The sequence below is a fragment of the Podarcis liolepis genome (genome assembly GCF_965112155.1).
Source record: "Podarcis liolepis genome assembly, chromosome: 6".
Taxonomy (NCBI): domain Eukaryota; kingdom Metazoa; phylum Chordata; class Lepidosauria; order Squamata; family Lacertidae; genus Podarcis; species Podarcis liolepis.
The window spans coordinates 31198403-31219257 of record NC_139559.1 but is presented as its reverse complement, the minus strand read 5'-3'; the positions used below and the strand labels follow the sequence as shown (position 1 = coordinate 31219257).

General features: G+C 42.8%; 2 protein-coding genes across 6 annotated transcripts in view; one reads left to right on the top strand and one right to left on the bottom strand.

The window, feature by feature from the left end:
• The window catches only part of NDRG3 (NDRG family member 3), a 65891-nt gene extending 56210 nt beyond the window's left edge, over positions 1-9681 (bottom strand). For both annotated transcript variants that reach the window (XM_083508423.1, XM_083508421.1), the window contains exon 1: positions 1062-9681. The gene's annotated coding sequence lies outside the window, so the exon portion shown is untranslated. The remainder of the gene's footprint in view (positions 1-1061) is intronic.
• The window catches only part of RALGAPB (Ral GTPase activating protein non-catalytic subunit beta), a 59273-nt gene continuing 38999 nt past the window's right edge, over positions 582-20855 (top strand). The window contains exons 1-7 of one of the 4 annotated variants that reach the window (XM_083508365.1): positions 582-966; positions 12346-12561; positions 13970-14172; positions 16120-16283; positions 17648-17834; positions 19183-19314; positions 20406-20584. In XM_083508365.1, coding sequence (XP_083364491.1) covers positions 12376-12561; positions 13970-14172; positions 16120-16283; positions 17648-17834; positions 19183-19314; positions 20406-20584 — 1051 coding nt within the window. In that variant the 5' untranslated portion in view covers positions 582-966; positions 12346-12375. The remainder of the gene's footprint in view (positions 967-12345; positions 12562-13969; positions 14173-16119; positions 16284-17647; positions 17835-19182; positions 19315-20405; positions 20585-20855) is intronic. The other 3 variants (XM_083508364.1, XM_083508363.1, XM_083508362.1) reach the window with 3 other exon arrangements.

Genomic DNA, 20855 nt, shown 5'->3' with positions numbered 1-20855 from the left:
AAAGGTGTATTTGGATAGTACAGTGGTACCTCGGGTTAAGTACTTAATTTGTTCCAGAGGTCCATTCTTAACTTGAAACTGTTCTTAACCTGAAGCACCACTTTAGCTAATGGGGCCTCCTGCTGCTGCCGTGCCGCTGGAGGCCGATTTCTGTTCTCATCCTGAAGCAAAGTTCTTAACCTGAAGCACTATTTCTGGGTTAGCGGAGTGTGTAACCTGAAGCATAGGTAACCTGAAGCGTATGTAACCTGAGGTACCACTGTATGGCTTTTGAGGGTTTTTTTTACAAAAACTCTTGCGATTTTGCTGTCTTAAATTTCTGCAAGCTGCTTGTTATTGCTTGAATTCTGCAGATTTGAAAACTTTTTGTGGGCTGTATTGCGGGCCTTTTGCCCATATATATATATATATATATATATATATATATATATATACCACTAATAACACAGCGGGGCTTACCTCCGCGTAGACATGTACGCATAGGACTGCATTGTTAGGAATTTTAACAACAAGGACGCAACAGCAGGACAAATTAAAACGAACCCGGCCCCTTTAAAAGTGTCAACGAAAGGGCTGAGCATAGAACGGCATTACGCATGCGCACGCCGCCCAAGCCTGCCTGAAAATTCTTCCCTTCACCTTACTCTCCCACCGCTTTTCAAGGGAAATATCACGCACGCACGCGTACTTCCGGTGGAGAACGACCGTAGGGTGAATATGAGGACTTATTTCGCGCGGCGCGGAAGGTTCTCAAGGCGCGTGCGCGCCGCGTAGGGTGGAAACAGGGGCTCTAGGGTGTGAATTTTCTGGCGCGGCCGGAAGTGTCCAGAGAGACCTGAGCGCAGCGTCCGATTTCTCTCCCGCACCCCCCGCCCCTCACCCACTGCGGGCACTATGGAACCGGGAGCTTGAAGGAGGAGCTGCTTGCCTTTGCCCCAGACATGCTAGCCGGCCCCCTTGGTGCAGGTAAGCGCGGCCAGGCGACCCCCCCCCTCCGCAAAAGAACCATGGCCCACGACGCGCTCTCCCTCCGCTGGGCCCGCTCCCTCACCCGCTCTGACCTCTGCGCTCCGGGCTGCCTCGCTCCTTTATTATTCCCGGGTTGGAGGCCTCGACGCCCGATCCTGGCGCCTCCTTTCCCGGGAGGGTGTAGTCGGAGGCGGGGGGGGGTCTTCTCCGGGCTGCCTCCCTCAACGGTGTGCGCGGTTGTGCCTGGCCGGGAAGCAGCTCCTCCTTCCCGGCAGACCGCTCCTGGGAGAAAGTGCTCCCTGCGGGAGAGGAGTTGCTCTTGTTTCCGGTGGATCCTGGAGCCCCCCATGGGGCGCTTAAGCAAAGCTAGGCCCTGCCGAGGCGAAGCAATATCCCTTTCCCCACTCCCACCCTCTCGAGGAAGAGCCCCTACAGCAGCTGCCTGAGTGAGTTAACGATTGCACTCCAGTTTGTAGTTGTTGTTGCTGCTGGGCAAGGTTGGCCAGCTGGCAAATTCTGGGTTCACTTCTTCTCCCAACTCGGAAATAGGTAGCAGGATTTAAACTTAAACAGCCAGAGACACATGTTTATTAGGCAAAGATGCTGACACTGTTGGTCAAGCTCAGGTGGATGGAAACTATACTGATGGCATGTCATCAAGAGGGACTTGAGGTATAAATGGAGCCATGTGTTGTCATGAATTTGTTTGCGCCTGTTGCTGCTTTTACCTTTCGGCACTCCACAGCTTTCTGCAAAAAAGAGGGGTAATTATAGTGCTTTGCGACAGAGGAGTTGTAAAAATCAGCAACACTGATGTGCGAGAAGCACTTTGAAAAAAGCGCTATGTATAAATGCTACGCATTAATACTGTTTGTGGAAAGAGTTTATTCCCTTAAAGCAGGGGAGCAGAACCTGTGGGTCTCCTGTTATGGTTGGCTCCTCATGCCCATCAGGTCCAGCCAGCATAGCCACAGTCACAGATTATAGGAGTTATTGCTGAAAACATTTGGAGGGCGAGAGGCTGGGGACGGCTGTCTCATTCCATTTGGGGCAGCTGTAGTCTGTAATCTAGTCTGTGTATTTACTGCCTTTCATCCTAGTTGTTTGAAAACCTAACTTGAAATCCTGGCTTCTTTGAAGCTAGAAGTTACTCTTACTGACAGGATTTTGCTGTTTTGTCTCATGCCCGAAGGCAAACAGCCAGTTACTCTACTCGCTGATTTCCCCAATTTAGTTGTTTTTTAAAGTTATTGCTATGAAGATCCTGTTTTTACTTAAAAAACAGGTTTGCAAAGGACTGCTTTTCAAAACCTGGTAATGTAATACCTCGGACATATTCATAAAAAAGAATTCAGTGTTGCACTCTTCTGATTGTTCTATCTGTGCAAGTATTATATTCCCCCCCATGCAGTTCTGGGGGCTTTCCTGACCCTCCCCAAGCCAATTTCATAGGCAGGAGGAGAAAGCCTCATTGTGCAAGTAGAAGTCCTTATGAAAGTAGAAGTAGAATCCTGCCCACAATACCTATGAATTTGTATGTGGTTCTATATTGGTTTATGTTTTGTTTTGAAGTTCTAAAAAATAAAAGTAAAAATGCAGCAATTAACCTAAGAACCTGGCAAATTATAGGCTCAGATCATGTGCACATATGCCATTTTCAGCCCTCAGCAACCCAATCGGAAAAAGTACTCAGAATAGTAACACTTCTTGAAAGACCATACATAAAATAACTTAAGATAATTATTGCGGATTAGCTGAATAGCATTTCTTCCCACTCTCTATCCCTTCAGTGGTCTACATGCCATTCTGAATATATGTGTGAGCTGTGCCCAAAGCAGCTTACAACAAACTTTCAAAATATCAAAATACAAAGCAATGGGGTGGGGTTGCTGCTCTTGCAAAAACATGCAGTTGTGGTATTTCTGCTGTGGCAAAGCAGTGTGGTTGTACATCTATGAACAAAAAACTCCACATGAAGCAGATCAAAAATAAGTATACCAGAGAGTATGTGTCATTGTTCTTGTCATGTGAAAATGCAGAAGAGCAAAAAGGAGATCTTTGTTTGGGAGCACAATATACCATAGTAAAATTTTGTAAGAGGGAAGGGGGAAGGTGTCTACCTTTATGGTGTGGTGCTGAAGGGGCATTTTTGCATACTCCCTCCCCTCCCATAACAATACAATGCACTAAGTAAGGAATCCTCTGGAGCACTATTCTTTTGTAAGCATAATGGTAGCAGACATAATGAACAAGAACAATAGAACAGTTATGCAAATATATAAGAAAAACTCAGCATTTGAGAAAAATAATGCAACATGTGGATGCATTTCTTGTATTATAAACTTAAGACCCCAGATAAGCTGGAAGCCGGGAATGCTTTTTGTCAATTATGTTTAGCGCGTAGGCTGTGCACATTTGGAGGTCAGTTATCTTGCTTTATTTATCTGCTTTTTGTAACATGTAAGGTTTACTACTGTAATGCAATTATCTGAATCTGCCTGTTAGACTATTGTGCAGAATGCCACTACTAATTTCCTGACAGGGAAGTGGGAGCATATTCAACAGATGTGGCAAATACATTGGCTTGTTGTTTGCATCTGTGTCCAGCTTAAGCTTCTGGCACTTGCCCTTTAAAGCCTTTCATTTTTTGAGACCTAAATACTTGAGAGACTCCCCCTCTTGTTTTGAACCTCCATACTGTCTGCATTCTGTAGATCCCATGCTCTTATGATCCTCTTCCCTTTGTGGGTAGACTAGAAGTAGTGTCCATACTGTAATGGCCCTAAGTATTACCCATTTCCAAGAGGTACATTGTTAATCTCATTGCCTTCTTGAAGGTGTACGAAACCATTTATCTTGGTAGGCATTCACAAAAAAAGGTTGTGTTTCTGCTCTTACTACATTTTTGTTTTTATATTATACTTACGTAAATGTTTGGGTTGTGTGAAGTCTGTTGATTTCAAGCAGACAGACTGCTTGGTAAATATGTTTAGGATTGAAGTGAGTGGCTCTGTTTGGTCTTACATATGGAGATTTAAAAGCTTGGAAATACTACCCTGGCTCCAATATAATCAGAACAATAATAAACAAATAGTAGTAGTTAAAATGTTCCTTAGGTGAGTTCTATAGGAAAGGCTTACATTCAAAGCCCAAAGGAACCAGCTCCGAAAAGAAAATACTTGGCTTGCCCTCAAGGCTCTACAAACTTTGGAAAAAGCCAGCAGATTTAATTAAATCTTTATTACTTTAAAAAAAACACACAACCAAAACTATTCTGTAGGACTAGGAGAAGCTTTGGGCATGGTCAAGTAAGTTACGTATGTTGTTGCCTCCCTTCACATCAACTGTCCTGGGAACTCTCAGGTTGAAAGGAGGAATACAAATCAAGTAATAATGGAGTAGCCTCACCTACAGCTCTGTGTGCAAGATATGTCATCAACTTCTCCATAATGTACTGGCCCTCTTCACCAGCTCCCTGGTCTAAAGCTCCTCCTAGAACCGGGGAGTTAAGAATTTTAGGTGTTAGTACAGGGGCTACTGGTGTTTGGGGTTTTTTAAACTCCATCCTCTTCTTTCTTCTTTCCTATCTTTTGGGTCTCAACTGTTCTGCTTCTCAAGCTCTTTTGGCTCTCGGATCGCCCTTCAGTACATAGTGCTACTTGTCCTTGGGCCTTCTGTGAAGTTCCCCCAAAGTGTGCAATGTGGAGTGTGGACCTTCATATGTTGTTTGAATACAACTACTGCCATCCCTGAACACTGACCGTGCTGCTGGGACTGATGGGGTTGGAGTCAAACAATATAGGACCATAAGTTCCCTATTCCATCCATGTTACAAGAGGTTGCCAAGGAAGCAAGATGACACACAATATTTCAGTACATTATTAAATTCTCCATTAGGCTATAATTACTGATGTTTGGATTTTGGATGTCAGGGAACAAACTAACAGTGGCTGTGTTTGGACGATCATACCATGGCTTAATAATGTATGAACAGACCTTTTTGCCCCTGTACTTAGCCCCATGGCTCCCATTCTTGGTGTACCACAGTGAGCCAGGAAGTGCTCAATTGATCATAGTTGCCTGTTTCATATGAAATGGGAAATGTTGCCTAGTTTGGAATGAGGTGGTATTCTAGACTAACGTCAAAATACAGTTTTAAGTTCCTGGCTTATTTGAAATCTGCTAATGACCATTTCCTATTTCAGCCAAAACAGGCAACTATGGGCAGTTAACTTAATGTGGTACAGCAAGAGTGGGTGCCATGGGGACCAAACTACAGCACACTGAGAGACTGGACCACATGCATGTGCTTGGTCACTTCTCAGCTTAGCTAATAAAGCTGAATTATGTTTTGTAGTATTGCAATATGCTGCCTATTTCTAAAGTTGAATTAATGTGTAGTGTACAAACTTTAAAGTGAAGAAAAATCTGTTGGCATCCAATAGATCTTGTCTGCTTACACAAGTAGTACACCAATTGGGCATGGAGGTAAACAATTCCCTCCCTGCTTGCTGCAATGCCCCCTAAATTGCGTTTAAAAAGTCCCCCAACCCTTCAGAACAGATTTAGGGATGTGTGGTACTGCAGGGGGGGGGAGTAATGATACCTGCCTGCCTCCCTATTCTGCTGGTGTTTTCTTTCTGTCAGCCAACAGTTACAGTAAAGCCTGTATAATAATTAGCCTAACAGTAAGAAGGGTATAAAAATAGAATGACACCAGGGGGGAAATGCAACAGAGAAGAGATGAGCTTATATTAAAGGAGGACAAGAGGATGCTTGCTGAGAGGAGAGAATTCCATGCATCAAGGGCCAGGGGAGTGAAAGAGATGGCATCTGCACAGGAAATGGCACAAGGAAATGAAGGTTTAATAATAATATTATCATTTCATGAATGGAGGGAGAAAGGAAAAAGTAACTAAGACAGATAAGGGGTAAGAGCAGGAAAATACTTGTAAATTGAAACTTAATTGGGTCAGTAAAGGAAGACTATGAAGAGAAGCACACGGGCTTGTGTTGCATGTCATGCTAAGCCAAATAATGGTAAAGCATAAACCTAGGGGTTCCCACAGGGCAGATTCTGGCCATTTTGCTCCTCTCCAGTCATTTCGCTGCTGTGTAGTGCTGTGCTAAACCATAGTGTGGCTTATCATGTCATCTGAAGGTTAAGCTCCCTCCAGACTAACCATGAACTGTAACCAAGGTTTGTCCTATGGCTTAGCCGATTTATAATTAGCATATTTAAAGGACTACATGTTCTAATGATCTCACCCACTTATTGAGGTCCCTAGGGAGGTCCAGTTCTGTGTTCCACTATTGCGGCTGGGAAGTGCAGTTGGGAATGTGGAACAATGCCTTCTCAGTTGTAGCAACCAGGCTCTGGAACTTCCTCCTCCCCCTGTTAATTTTTCACCACTATTTTCTGTCCTTTAACATGTCCTTTAGTTGCCCCTCCTGTATTTGGTAGTTTTGATGCGGCTGACTTTTTCTGTGGCTGTTTTTGCTTCATTCTGTGCTGCTCAAAATTTTATCTTGTCTGTCTTTTCTTAATAAAGCAACATGGTTTTTGAAAATTCTGCTAACTTTGTTTTATTGTATGCTATTTTGAGGATACCTTAAACAGAAAAGCGGTTTTAAAACTTCAGTTTACACAGAGCAGAAACCAGATTGGGAAGTGTCAAAAGGGGAATTGGAGAAACAAAGCTGAGGCATTGGTTGTTGAAGTGTAGGAATGAAAGAGAGAACAGAAAAATAATAACAGTTCTAGGGAGGAGGAGGAGGATTCAGAAGCCTTTTTTAAGTATATAAAAAGTATATAAAAGCAAAGGGAACAACACCAGAAGAGAGAAAGAAATGGAGAAAAGGATGGGGAGGCAGGGACAGAACAAGAGATATACAGAAGGGGTCGGGGCAGGGTAGAGGAACACTGGATAAAGTCAAGAAGTAGTGGTGGGTTTAACTAAAGAAGAATGTTGTCAGAAGCAGAATATAGAGAATAGCAAAAGGAGGATGAAGATTCAGCAAGAATGATGGAGAATTATATCAGAGTATTGCAACCCAACGAAAAAGAGCATAGTTAAAGACAGCACTTTTACTGATAAAAATAAGGCGAGATGAGTAATATTGCTTGGAATTAAAGCACGTGAGCAGAATGAAAGCATGAATTCATAATGAGTGGAGTTACTGAGATTTGCAGAGATGTTCAGCAGCTTTGATGTAGGAATAAAAATAAGATAAAAAGGGAGACTGCTAAAGTAGAATATCAGTTGTATGATGGAAACCAGAGCAAAATAGTCTAATGTGTGATCATTCAGAATACAGAACTGCAGAATAAGGAGATTGCAAGAGAAAAGACTGGTGAGTTCCCACAGATATCCAAGTGTAGAAAATGAAGTTCTCAAATGGTTCAGAAACTTTGGGACATGTCCAACACTGCAGTTCTGCTAGTGCAGTAAACTTCTGCTTGTGCAGCAGAACTTTCCCCATCTCCCCAACTCTCAAATCCACTTCAGACAGCTGGAGCACTCTCTGGAGCATATTTTTAGGATGCACAGGGGGAGTAAGAGGAAAACGTGTTGCATTAGTGCACAGTGTTGGATACACCCCTAGAGGAAAAATAAAATGGAAGAAATTAAAGCAAACAAAATGATTTGAGAGAGGAAAATGAGCAGAATGAAGACTAACAATCAATTCATTTCTTCATATTGCAAGATTTAAGACTGAGTGATGAACCTTTTTTGGTCCAAGGGTCACATTTCCTCATTGTCACACCCTCCATTCAGGGGTGTTTAGACCAAAGATGCCATGATCACACTGCATATCCTCTGCCTTCCTGCAGCTCAGCTGATCTGTGAAGATCAACAGAGAAGCATGGAGTATTTTATTTCCCATTGTGGTGCTCAGCTGGGCGGAGAGGTTTAAACCACTCTGCCCTGCCCAGCACTGTGATGCTACCCTCCAGCTCCCAGCCCAGTTTACCATTGGTAATGATGCTGAATAAAGCTCCTTTCCTCTAGCCACCATTGGTCTGAGCAGATTGGAGTTCTTAGGAAATGTCTGAGCACTCTATACAGTTTATGGAGCACTTGGCTCAATGGTGGCTGGTGGAGTGGCATTTCATTCTGTGCCACTGGTAAACCGACTTGGGGACTAGCGGACATTAAAAACAAAAGACTAGGCAGACTATAGTCTTGTTTTGCCAACGCAAAATAAATTGGTGTATAGAAGAGTGGGTGAAAGCAAAAGAACTTGTGTGAGGAAGTGCTGAACAAGATTCAGAATGTGAGTCAATATGGATATTGAAGTTGCTAAGAATAAGAGTGGGAGTGGAGAAGAATGAGGCAACTGTAGACTCAAGGATCACAGTAGCTGGCTTCAAAGAGAGAAGGTGATGACAGGCTTAGCTCTCCTGTCTACAACTGACTCCTCTCATCTGAGAAATGCATATGAAAACCAAAAAAAGTGGTTGCAAGTAGGACAGCAAGTACAAAGCAGAAGAAAAATTTTTTTAACACCCCCCCCCCCGGTAAATGTCTTAATTTCCTCCCCCACCCTGGACCAAATGAATATTCTTGCTCTAAGTCTACTCCTGCTCCTTAGTGATCTGCTGGAGGTGGGACTGCTCTCTCCTTGTAAGAAGGCGGCATTTTATACTTCATTATCCTGAACTAGTTGGAATGTCTACCATCCTAATGTACAGTCCTTCTGACAGAGAAGTGGCAAGCATGTGGCCGTTTCCTATTCTTCCACACAGGAAATTTCAGGCTGTAAGCCATTTTCTTGTCCAGGAAATAAAAGTTGATTCCTTAGGAAGTGTGTGGGAGTGGAGGATATCCTTCTGAATGTATCAGCTTTGTTCTGAGTACAGTACTTTCTCTGTTTGTGACAAAGGTGAAAGAATATATTTGTGGGAGGAGGTTATACTGCTAAAGGGTTTTAGTTCAGCTTCCCCCCACCCCTTTGGATAAATGTTATTTATATACATCTCCCAATTTTATGGCAGTCCTGTTTGAAAGGCCACTTTCTGCCAACTCTTTCCTTTTGGTGCTGAGTGGAAGATAGACATCTATTCAAGAGAAGAAGAAAATCTATTTCACTACTACAGATTTTACTTTTAGACTTGTAGGGGAAGTAGTACATCTGATACATTTCCTTCTCTAATATACATGGCCAAGCATAGTGAGCAGGCTTAGATACACTTGGGATTAGGGGCTGGCACTTCCATATCAGAAGATGCAAGTTCCAAGGATTCCTGAGTTCTGCCACTTCCATTTTTAGAAGTTAACCAGTTTTATGTCAACATAGTGACTGGCACTGAAGGGACACAGCTTATTAGTAGTTTTTGAGACAGGCCTTCTTAATGTAGCATGTGTACACGCTACTCAACTACCAGAATCACAGAGGTATCCTTTTGCATAAGTACGTGAAACGCAAGATGAGCTGTTTGTGAAGTTCCAGGTATATAACCTACTGTAATACATTTGGTCACTGTTCTACATTTTCCATGGATGCAATGCATCATTCATGAGGTTCTGCTGATCATTGCATAGACCATGTCTAGCATAGTGTAGGCCAGGATCCTCAAACTTTTTAAACAGAGGGCTTGTTCACTGTCCCTCAGACACTGTTGGGGGCTGGACTATAGTTTGAAAAATATATGAACGAATTCCTATGCACACTGCACATATTTTATTTGTAATGCACAAAAAATAGGAAAAAAATACAATATTTAAAAGGAAGAATGATTTTAATCAACACAAACTTATAAAAATTAAAAAATATTTTTTTATTTTTTTATTTTGACTGTGTCAGACCAACACGGCTACCTACTTGAGTCATAAACTTATAAGTATTTCAATGGGAAGTATGGGTCTGGTTTTGGCTAATGAGATGGTCAATATCCGGTTCCATATTTGTCACTGCTAGTCGTAGCAAGTGATGCAAGTGTTCATCAGTTAGTCTGGATCTGGTTGGAGATTTCAGATGTTTCATTTGGGAAAAAGTCTGTTCACAGACATAGGTGCTGCCAAAGATGGTTGCAATTTTGAGTGCATGGTTCCTGAGATTAAGAAATGTCTCAGAGGGGAGAGATGCATCGAAATTAGTGGGGCTGCTTGATTTGATTGCGTCTCATTGGGAGTTGCGAGGAATAAATGCGGAGGGCAAAAACCACAGACCTTGAGCTCTGGGAGAAAAAATGTGGGATGGAAATTCAGTAACTGCTCAGTCCCGCTTGGGGGGGGGGCGGGATTCGGATGAACCCATACCCATTTTTTTTTTCCAAAGCCTGCCTCCGTCTGGGCTCCTCTTAGATGGCAGGCAGACGTTTACTCATGAGCAACCTGATGCCGAGAGGGGAAGCGCACCTTGGATCACAGCCCAGCCCCCGAGTACTTTTCCCAGGACAAAAACTCGCTAGGATGATGGTGGCCATCTTTTTCCTTGGACATAATCCCCAGCGGCCCCAAGGGGGGCTTCCTCATGAGTAAGCGCCAGAGCCCTGCGTTCCTTGCAAGCGACCTTCTTCCCCCTCCGTGCGTAGCTCACCATCAGTGTGGAGGCCACCGCAGGCGCAGGAGACAGAGGGCGAGCCTGCCCAGAGGAGGCGGCGGCTGGAGCCACTGAGCTGGACTGCAAGGACAACAGCGGCCGGGGCTGGATCGGGTGGCATGCCACAGCGGAGAGGGTGATGGAGCTCAGGGCACAAGCAAGCAGCATGGTGGCTGGGATCGAGGGAGGCGGATATACTTGGGGAGAGACAGGCCAGAAGGCAAGGCCAGGAGGGGGGAATTCTGACCCGCCTCGTTCCTTCCCGCCTGCTCTGCTTAAAGGCACAATGGTTCAAGCTCTCCAAAGCACGTTAAGTCTCCTCAACAGCTTCGTGGCGGGTTCTGCAATGGCTGGGCGGGCCGGATTTAGGACCCTGGCGGGCCGTAGTTTGAGGAACCTGGTGTAGGCCATGCTACACATGCATTATAGCTTTTATATGCAGCACTCTTATTAGAAACAATGTGCCTTTATTCCAGCATTGTCTGTATACAGCAAATTCACTTCCATATTATCCCATTTTAATAGCTTTCCTGAACTATTAACTAGTGTTTCTTCTAAGGCTTAAAGCCAAAACAAAGCAGCTCTTTATTTATTTATGGCATTTATATACCACACCTCATAAATATTCCAGGGCGGTTTACAATGCACTTCTATATCTACATTATACTAAAATTTCTATTTCATTTCCCCAGTCCAATAGAGATGGCTTAAAGGGGCTAACGGTATATAGCAAACCACATCAAAAGCAAAAATAACCACAACCCCTCTCAACTGAAATACTCAAATGACATATGTAGATTGAAAACAGCAGAAAAGAGCCTTCATTCATGTCTCAATATGGCAGCAACCGCATCTTCCCATATAGTCTCTCTGAAGTTACTTCACTGTGGGCAACTAAAATGGGTGCCCCTTCTAGCTTTTGAGAAGGGTTTACTTGTATAGGCCTTTGTGGCTAGAAGGCGGAAACCCAGGGCAGCAGCAAGGGGGAGAAGAACCAAGGTAAATGTGGCAGGTTATGTGCAACTGCCTCCCCAAGTGCCATACTGACTTAACATACAGAATGAAGTCTATCTCCTAACCCTGGCCTGCTCCTTAGCATGCACTTATTTCATGTGGGGTCCTTGGAGTTGCCTCCGTGGGATACATGGTGCACTGCTGTCTCTTTGAGGTTCAACTTCTTCCTTTTTCTGTGCTCCCTCTTCTGAATATTTTTCAGTAATGTGAAGCTAAAATGTGTGATGAGACCCAATCACCATGGCAAGCTTGTGGAAGTGCATGGCTTTCTGCATGGAAGAGGTTTCAAGCAGCTTCTGTGTATTAGTCAGTTCATGAGAGGTGGCTCTTTGTTGGTCTGAGCGATAGTTGAGAAAGAAGTGCCAGTATACTCTGACACTACAATAATATTATTGCACTCCAGTGTTGTCAGTTGCATGAACTGTTTCCAGTTCCAGTTGGCCATAATAGGAACCAAAGTTACAATCTGGATAAAAATGGAAAGTAACTATTAAAAGCACATCTTTAAGTGTCAGAGAGGCTTGCTGGTTCTGCTTTCCAGCTAAAGCAAACTGAATAATAAACCATGGTGAGCGGAAGAGTTATGTCAGCTGATAAAAGTTCAAGGGGTGGCAAAATAACAGCAACTTCTGCACTGCAGGATACGCATCTGCACAAGAAAAACTATACGTTTCATTGGGCTAAGGGTTGCACTTCTTAGTGCCAAGTGTTTGAAATATGCATGGCTATATTTTGTGAAAACTGTCCTTTGTAACCAAAGTAATATCAATTAAAATGAATTGATAGGAGTCTGTTTTCTCCTTTCCCCCCTTCCAGGTACAGTCTACTCTGCAGTATAGAGGCATTATGTACTCAGAGTGGAGGTCCCTACATCTTGTACTTCAAAATGATAAGGGTCACACCAGTGTACTTCACAGCTATCCTGACAATGTGGGGAGAGAAGTGGCAAATGCTGTTGTGCGTCCCCTTGGCCAAGTCTTAAATGCTCCATCGGCAGCTGGCAGTGAGAGTTTACTGAAAACAGACAAAGAAGTGAGTAGTTCCCCAGTTGAAGTACATATAGTCTTATCATTACAGGCATTTAAGAGGGTTATAAAGACCCATTTGTTTAGAACAACCTTCTCATTTATAGTTTCTATGATGTTCTGGTTTGATTCGGTGCTGAAATAATTTTAAAGCTTTTTTCTTTCTTTTGTAAGACTGTGTGTTGCTTATATGGCTGTGTTTGTTGGTATTTTATTGTTAATTGCACTGTTCTTTTATAGTAGGGATGGGGAACCTGTGTCTTTCCAGAGGATGCTGGACTACTTTTGTATCCCTGGCCATTGGCCATACTGGCTGGTACTGAAGGGAGTCCAACACCATCTGAAGGACCACAGGTTTGCAAGCTGTGCTGCATGGCAGTAATTTAGTTAGATGTAAAGGTAAAGGTACCCCTGCCCATATGGGCCAGTCATGTCCGACTCTGGGGTTGCGTGCTCATCTCACTCTAGAGGCCGGGAGCTGGCGCCGTCCGAAGACACTTCCGGGTCACGTGGCCAGTGTGACATCGCTGCTCTGGCGAGCCAGCACCAGCGCAGCACACGGAACGCCATTTACCTTCCCGCTATAAAGCGGTACCTATTTATCTACTTGCACTTTAAGGGTGCTTTCGAACTGCTAGGTGGGCAGGAGCTGGGACCGAAAGACGGGAGCCCACCCCGCCGCGGGGATTCGAACCGCCGACCATGCGATCGGCAAGCCCTAGGCGCTGAGGTTTTACCCACAGCGCCACCCGCGTCCCCCAGTTAGATGTAGTGCTCATTATATTTGATATGTTGGAATTCGTCCTGTGAGTGTTTAATCATAAAAAGTGACATAAAAGTATATCTGATAAGTAGATTGGCTCAGCAACCCTGTGTACAAGCACCTTATCTCTCGCACAACACAAAGTGTGATCTTGGCATGAGCAACCTGGCTTGAATGTCAAGGTAACTTAACTTAAGGAAGTTAATGGAATCTACCTGATATTGGGTGATTCTCCCAGCAGACTCCCATCTCATGTTATTTGGGAGAGTTCTACCTTCTTGAGAGGCTCTTTGAGGTCTTCAAGTGTATGTGGGGTGAGAGGGTACAGGAAACTTCCATTTAGGCTACAATCCTGTACCCACTTAACTGTGAGCCCCCTTCAGCTGAGTGGGATTTACTCCTGAGTAGACATGTGTAAGATCCAAAGTCAGGTGGATCTTAGAATCCAGGCCTACGTGCTATGGTATTTCCGGATTTAAAATAATACAGTTGTTAGAGGATGAATTTTCTGTTATCTCTTACTGTGTATCCTTTGTATATCTCATGTTAACAAGTGCTATGCTGTGGTGCCGGTTTTCATTTGGAAGAGTCTACCAAATGGGGAAACGTTAAAAAATATGGTCATGTAACTTTCCACTTCTTCTTCTCTTAGGTAAAATGGACCATGGAGGTAGTTTGTTACGGACTGACCCTCCCTTTAGACGGTGATACTGTAAAGCACTGTGTTGATGTGTATACAGACTGGATAATGGCTCTGGTCTTTCCTAAGGACTCAATTCCTCTACCTGTTATTAAAGAACCAAACCTTTATATTCAGAGCATTCTCAAACATCTACAAAATCTATTTGTACCAAGGTGAGAACAGTGGAGAGTGAATTAGTTCATGTAGGCAACATGATTACAAGCCAAGTGTAATAGTAACCAGCAGACATTTATTTAGAAGTGTAGTTAAAAGAATTGTTGTTGTATTAACATGGAGGGTAAAAGAGCCCCATAATCTACTGTTTTGGAGGTTGGATTTTAACACTTGTGTATTTAAGAAAGCATATGTCCATAATTTGCAGTTGCAAAAAAAGAGGGGGGAAAGGATTTGAGGGGGTGCATGCTCTCTCTGGTGAAGATGTCAAAACTGGAATAAAAAGTTCATTCTGAAATTATCCAAATTTTATATGCGCATATCTCTGTTGCTGGATTTTGTGCTAATTGAAGTTGAAGCTTATTTGTCTTTCCTTTTTGTTAACATTTAAATTTGCTGAACAAGAAAAAAAGCAAAATGTATGTCTACTGCAGCAGGAATCCACAAACAGAGAAAAGAAAGCTGTCTGAGAATGTAAAATATTAATTCTAAAAATCTATACCCTGCATATTTTGAAGTACATTATTGGGAACAGTCCCTGAAAAATAGTTTATCAACAACAATATTTTGTTACCGTCAAATACAGTGGTACCTCGCAAGACGAATGCCTTGCAAGACAAAAAACTCGCTAGACGAAAGGGTTTTTTGTTTTTTGAGCTGCTTCGCAAGACGATTTTCCCTATGGGCTTGCTTCGCAAGACGGAAACGTCTTGCAAGTTTGTTTCCTTTTTCTTAACACCGTTAATACAGTTGCGACTTGACTTCGAGGAGCAACTCATAGAACGCGGTGTGGTAGCCTTTTTTGAGGTTTTTAAAGACTTTGGTGATTTTTGAAGCTTTTCCAAAACTTTCCCGACACCGTGCTTCGCAAGACGAAAAAAATCGCAAGACGACAAAACTCGCGGAACGAATTAATTTCGTCTTGCGAGGCACCACTGTATAATGGTCATGTACATTAATTTGGGTACACTGTAAGGATGGAGGGAAGTGGGTTTTTATAGCCTTTCTCCTTTAAGTATGTGGATTAATCTCTGTCCTGAGCATTAGGCAATTTGAATGCCATTGTCATGTGAACAGTATGAATGCACAGATGTACTTAGAATGATAGAATCATAGAATCATAGAGTTGGAATAGACCACAAGGGCCATCGAGTCCAACCCCCTGCCAAGCAGGAAACACCATCAGAGCACTCCTGACACTCCTGACTTGTGGTATGCAGAAGCACAGACCCTGCATTTTCGGTGTCTTCTGTACAGACTGCATGGCAGTTGGAATACCTAGGGCTGCCTAGTGGCTTGAACAAGAAGCAGAACAAGAATCTGTTTGCCATTCAGTTTTCCCTGTAGGGAAGGAGTGAATGTCGGGGCAATCCATTGCCTCTTGTCTCCAGTGAAGCCTGGTGGCCACTGGCCACCAAAGAGCAAACAAGCTGCAGGCAGCTTTCATATTGGCATGCAAACATCACAATTCATTTACTTAGATTTTGCTGCCCTTTGGGCTCCACTTCATCTGATGCAATTTACTATATTTGCAATAAGGCTATCTCAACTCAAGCCTGAACAAGCCTAATGCAAACCAACACTCGTGTGTTCTGGCCCACAGGAGCTTAGTAGCTCCTGCCTGTCCTGGACAGTGAAAACAGGAGATTTATTGTTCTCCTGTTAGGCCCACTATGTGAGATTGGTAGTTTGTGTTCAGCCTGGTGGATTACAAACTATCCTGGTCTATTGTGAATTTAGATGTTTTGCAAATCTTTTGAAGATGAGTGGCTTTTCTAAGATTGCGTGAAGATAGTTTAGCTCCATCTTCATTTTAAAAACAATTCTTATTAGAGGTGCAAAACATCTGTTGTAAGAATGCCTCCAATCTCTTGTCTAATTTATTTTTGGTGGGGGGAAAATACTCTGTTTATGCAGGCGTAAGTGATGTTTTTCTTTTTCTACAGGCAGGATCAGGGTACCAGTCAGATTAAACTATGTCTGCAAGTTTTGAAAGCTGTCCAGAAATTGGCTCGTGAGTCAAGCACTATGTCTAGAGAAACATGGGAGGTTTTATTATTGTTTCTACTACAAATTAATGATATTCTGCTGGCAGCTCCAACAGTGCAAGGTTTGGGTCTTTACCTTTTCCCCATAACTGTTTATAGTGTGTGGCTTTGGCCCGAGTGTGACAATTTAAGAGCCTTATCTTTTTTTCTTTCCTACCATTCAAAATTTAGAGGGACTATTGTCATGAAATGAATGGTGTTGAAATAATTATTGTCCAATTCTGATTCTGTTTAATTTCTTAATTTGGAATTGCTACAGGAATTGAATGATACTTCCATTTCTATTCCCATTTGAAGCAGATGCCGCTTTTACTGACATGTTGTTGCTAAGGCCCTTTTACTACCTCTCGTTTATTCATTCAGAGATGCTCTAGGGCTAGGCAGTGATTTCTAGGCTTCAACACTGTCATGGGGAGTGGAGCCGCCCTCTGGCAAGCAGCCATCTTTTCTTGTAATGGTGAAACTGAAGTAGCAGGCAGAGCTTGTGCCATCAGCTGTGCAGTGCTCTTCCCCAACTCCAAAAATGGGAGGAAAGATGAAGGTTGTTTGCTAGCTTCATAGCCAAGGCACCTGGAGAGCCTTGGCCATTCAGAGTATAACGAGCAAAAAATCCCTCTTTCTGCTAAGTTGAATGTAGCCTAAAAGCTACTCAAGATGCCTTCAAACAACAGTGCACAGGCCTGGCATACTGCCTCTCTGCCTGTTTTCCCTTGAGAAAAGGCAGAAAGGGCTTGCTGGGAGAGAAGGGGCACAGGGCTTGACAGGCAGGAGGCTGGTGGCTGCAACTTCTGTCTTGTCCAGCAAGAGCCCTACCACTGAGAAGCTGAGAAACTGCCCTGGCTGTAGATGCATCCACTTGTTACTGTTTTCTAATAAGTTTGCACTCTTTAGGCATAAATTAAGGCTGCCATATACTGCACACCAGTGCTGCATTGTTTTGGAATTCATGCATAAGTTAAGATAGGATATTTCCCCCCACATCCATTCCCATATTTCATCTGGTTAGATTGTTCTTTCCTGTCTCCCAATTCTTAAATTTGAAATTCTTGCATTTTTAAGTGCATGAACATTCTAGAGTGTTCTTGATGTTCTCTATGATAGATCTTTAGCTGTATTAACATTTGCCATCTAATAATATGTGAATTACTTATTTTAGATTAATATTTAAAAATAGGAATAGGATTTGAGGTAATTATTCTTTTTAATCATGTAAAGTCTACAAACCCAAGATAATTTTAACTTTACTTTTCCATTCAAATAGTTTCACACTTTGCACATCAGCTCAGCTTATTTTGATAAGATTCCCCAATATCCGATTGCTGTTTTTCTCCAAGGAATATTTGGAAATTTCTTCTTCAGTGATGATAAAAAGAAACCCCACAGGTATTTTTTTTTAGTCCTTTTCTCTGTTTTATTTCTTTTGTAGGCGGTATTGCTGAGAATTTGGCAGAGAAGCTGATTGGTGTGCTGTTTGAAGTCTGGTTACTAGCCTGTTCCCGGTGCTTCCCCACACCACCTTATTGGAAAACTGCCAAAGAGATGGTAGCAAACTGGAGGCATCATTCTGCCGTGGTGGAGCAATGGAGCAAAGTAATCTGCGCCCTTACAGCCAGGTAGCTGAAAACCTATTGCCTTTTTTTCATACGTCAGCCTGCCACTGTACACCAATTAGTTATTTCCATTTTTATGTAGTGTGTTTTAGTAGAATCTCCCTTCACCCTCAAAAATCCATCATTTTGCTACAGAAAAGGGGGACTGCTTTTCACTCTCAGGTACCACACTTGACTGTGCCCCATGTATTAAAAATAAGTTTTAAACCTTGTTCTTGGACCTAGTACTTACTGAGGAGGCAAAAACCTGTGCCTGGGAAGTAATACAGTGGCACCTTGTCGAGCGTTCAGGATCCATTCCGGAGCCCCGGACGCTCGATGAAAGAGACGCTCAGCAGAGCGTCGCTCTGCGCATGGAGCGGTTTTGCGCTTCTGCGCATGCACAAAGCAGCAAACCCAGAAGTAACCCGTTCCAGTATGTCTGGGTTTGCTGCGGACATCCGCCGAAATGGACGATCGAGGGGGCGGACGTTCGCAGAGGTATGACTGTATTTCAGAAATATAGGTCAGAGCTCCTATGATGGAATGCTCCCCCGTATATTTAAAAAGAATGCCTGCACATAGTAAATTGACATGTCAGGGAGAAGCCTGCATTCTGACTCGGGATTACCAGCTCAATGAGAGCTTGGCATCAGTGTCCTGTCCAGCTGGGAATGCATATCATTGTTGGTCAGTGAACTGAGGTGGAGAGAAGGGGCTCTTTGCAGTGTGCGTTTTTATTTTTATTTTTAAGGAAGACCTGAAATAGACCTAATCTATCTGATATTATTTTAATGAAAGGCAGTGGCTGAGAGAACACTCTCAACATTTTGTTCTCCTTAACATCCTGATCCAAAGTGTGAACTCTTTGACTACTGACATAACCAGACAGTATTTGTTTCTGGTATAGCTTTTTCTTGTCTCTTTTGTATGTAGTAAATGGCAAGCTCTGTGTCTCCCTTGCACAAAACACTTCTTTGCACATATTTTGGTTTCTCTGTTGTCCCTATTTGTATCTGGAGTTAGCTTTTTTTTTTTTTTTTTTTGGATACGGGAACTGCAGCATTAATTCAACTCTTTATTAGGTTGAAAATGGCATACTTTCTGGGCAAACCACATGTCAAAAATGATAGAAAGAGCACAATTGTAATATCTCATGTTGATGGTTAGGGAATGGTTTAGGATGACACATGGGCTTCTCTCCACTGGCCTCCACCAGTGAGGTGGATTCTAACCTGGAGGAAGTCCCATGCTTCACCATAGTGAGAGGGAAGCAGATACCTCCAATGAAATATGGATGCATCATTTATAATTATGCAGAGTGAAATCATGCAGAACCACAAACTCACCGATAGTCTGACTTTTCCTCCAGATTGCTACGTTTTACATACGGGCCGTCGTTCCCACCTTTTAAAATCCCTGATGAAGATGCCAGTCTGATTCCTCCTGAAATGGATAATGAGTGTGTTGCCCAGACTTGGTTTCGCTTTTTACATATGCTGAGGTACTGTATATAACAAAAAGCATGCAATGTTGCTAGCGTATTTATCAAAATTTGATACGTTATATATGTGAATGAGTCCTCTTGGGGGTGTGGTTTATTGGAATCAGATGCCCTAGTTGTGGAAGAGGTGTATAATATTGTGGCAGATCTTGTCACAGGTGCCTGTGACAAGATCCAACTCATAGTAGGATTAAGTTCCTAGATCTTTCTCTCTAGCTTGCATGTGATAGAGATACAGTAGTACCTCTACTTGCATTCACCTCCGGTTACGTATCCTTTGGGATACGTACATGGCAAACCCAGAAGTGTTTTTCTGGTTTTCGTCCCACGCGCATGTGCAAAAGCGCTAAACCGCGCCATTCGCAGAAGCAGCACCTCCAGTTGCGAATTCCTCGGGATGTGACCGGAGCTCTGGAACGGATCCCGTTTGCAACCAGAGGTACCACTGTATAGTCATTTTGGAATTTAGTACCTGATACTTGTTTGTCTTCAACTATTCTCCTGAACACCATGTATAGTTTTGCCCTTCAACATTTCACTCATGGCTTCAAATACTTTTCGTTTGCAATTCTGTATGCCCTCCATTTTGGTTCCCTTCAGATATTTAGCAGCTACACACACCGAGTAGCCTATTTTGATGTACCTTAGTGCTTCCTTGTCTCTTCAGTTGCATGGGGTCTTGCAATACTGTCCCATTTCATACTCCTCAGCTGGAGGCAAAGATCATGTGCCCCAGGGTAACTGCTGTTTGCTGGGTGGAGTTGATCACTGTTCTTATAAACAGATGCTGTCAACTTCTTAAAACTTCCATAAAAGTTAAAGCACCTTTGAAAAGTAGTGTGAGAGAAGGTAGCTAAATAATAATAGGAAGTGGATACTTGTGAAATATTCAAAAGTGGCAAACATAGTACAGTGATTTGTCAATCTTTTAATTGGTAGGTTTAATCTTATAAAGGCTACTTGTTTTTTGACATCTCTAACTCTTAGCAGAGCTTTTTTTTTAAAAAAAAGAACATTTTAAAATTTCAATAGTGTATTTTACTTTTTACAAATGTGTTATGATTAAACAGAGTCTTTTCTCTCCCTTGTAGTAATCCTGTGGATTTGAGTAATCCAGCAATTATAAGCTCAACCCCCAAATTTCAGGAACAGTTCCTGAATGTGAGTGGAATGGCTCAGGAATTGAATCAGTATCCCTGCCTTAAACATCTGCCTCAAATATTCTTTCGTGCTATGCGTGGGATCAGTTGCTTAGTGGATGCATTTTTAGGTAACATTTTCTACTCTTAATTTATAGGATGTTACTTGGCTTTTGTAAGCAACTCAAATAGTTAATACTTTGTATTGGTACATCTAATATTTCAGATGTTTGTCTGCGGGGCTGTTTGTGTTAATCATTATTTTCTCCTTGTCATCTGTGCAGCAACTGTATTCTATTTTCATCAGTTGGGAACCAGTGACCTCTGGACCAAATTGAGCTCCCAGTTCTGGTAGCATCTGCCCCTCTCAACCCCACAATCACAAAATAGGTTTGGATGAAC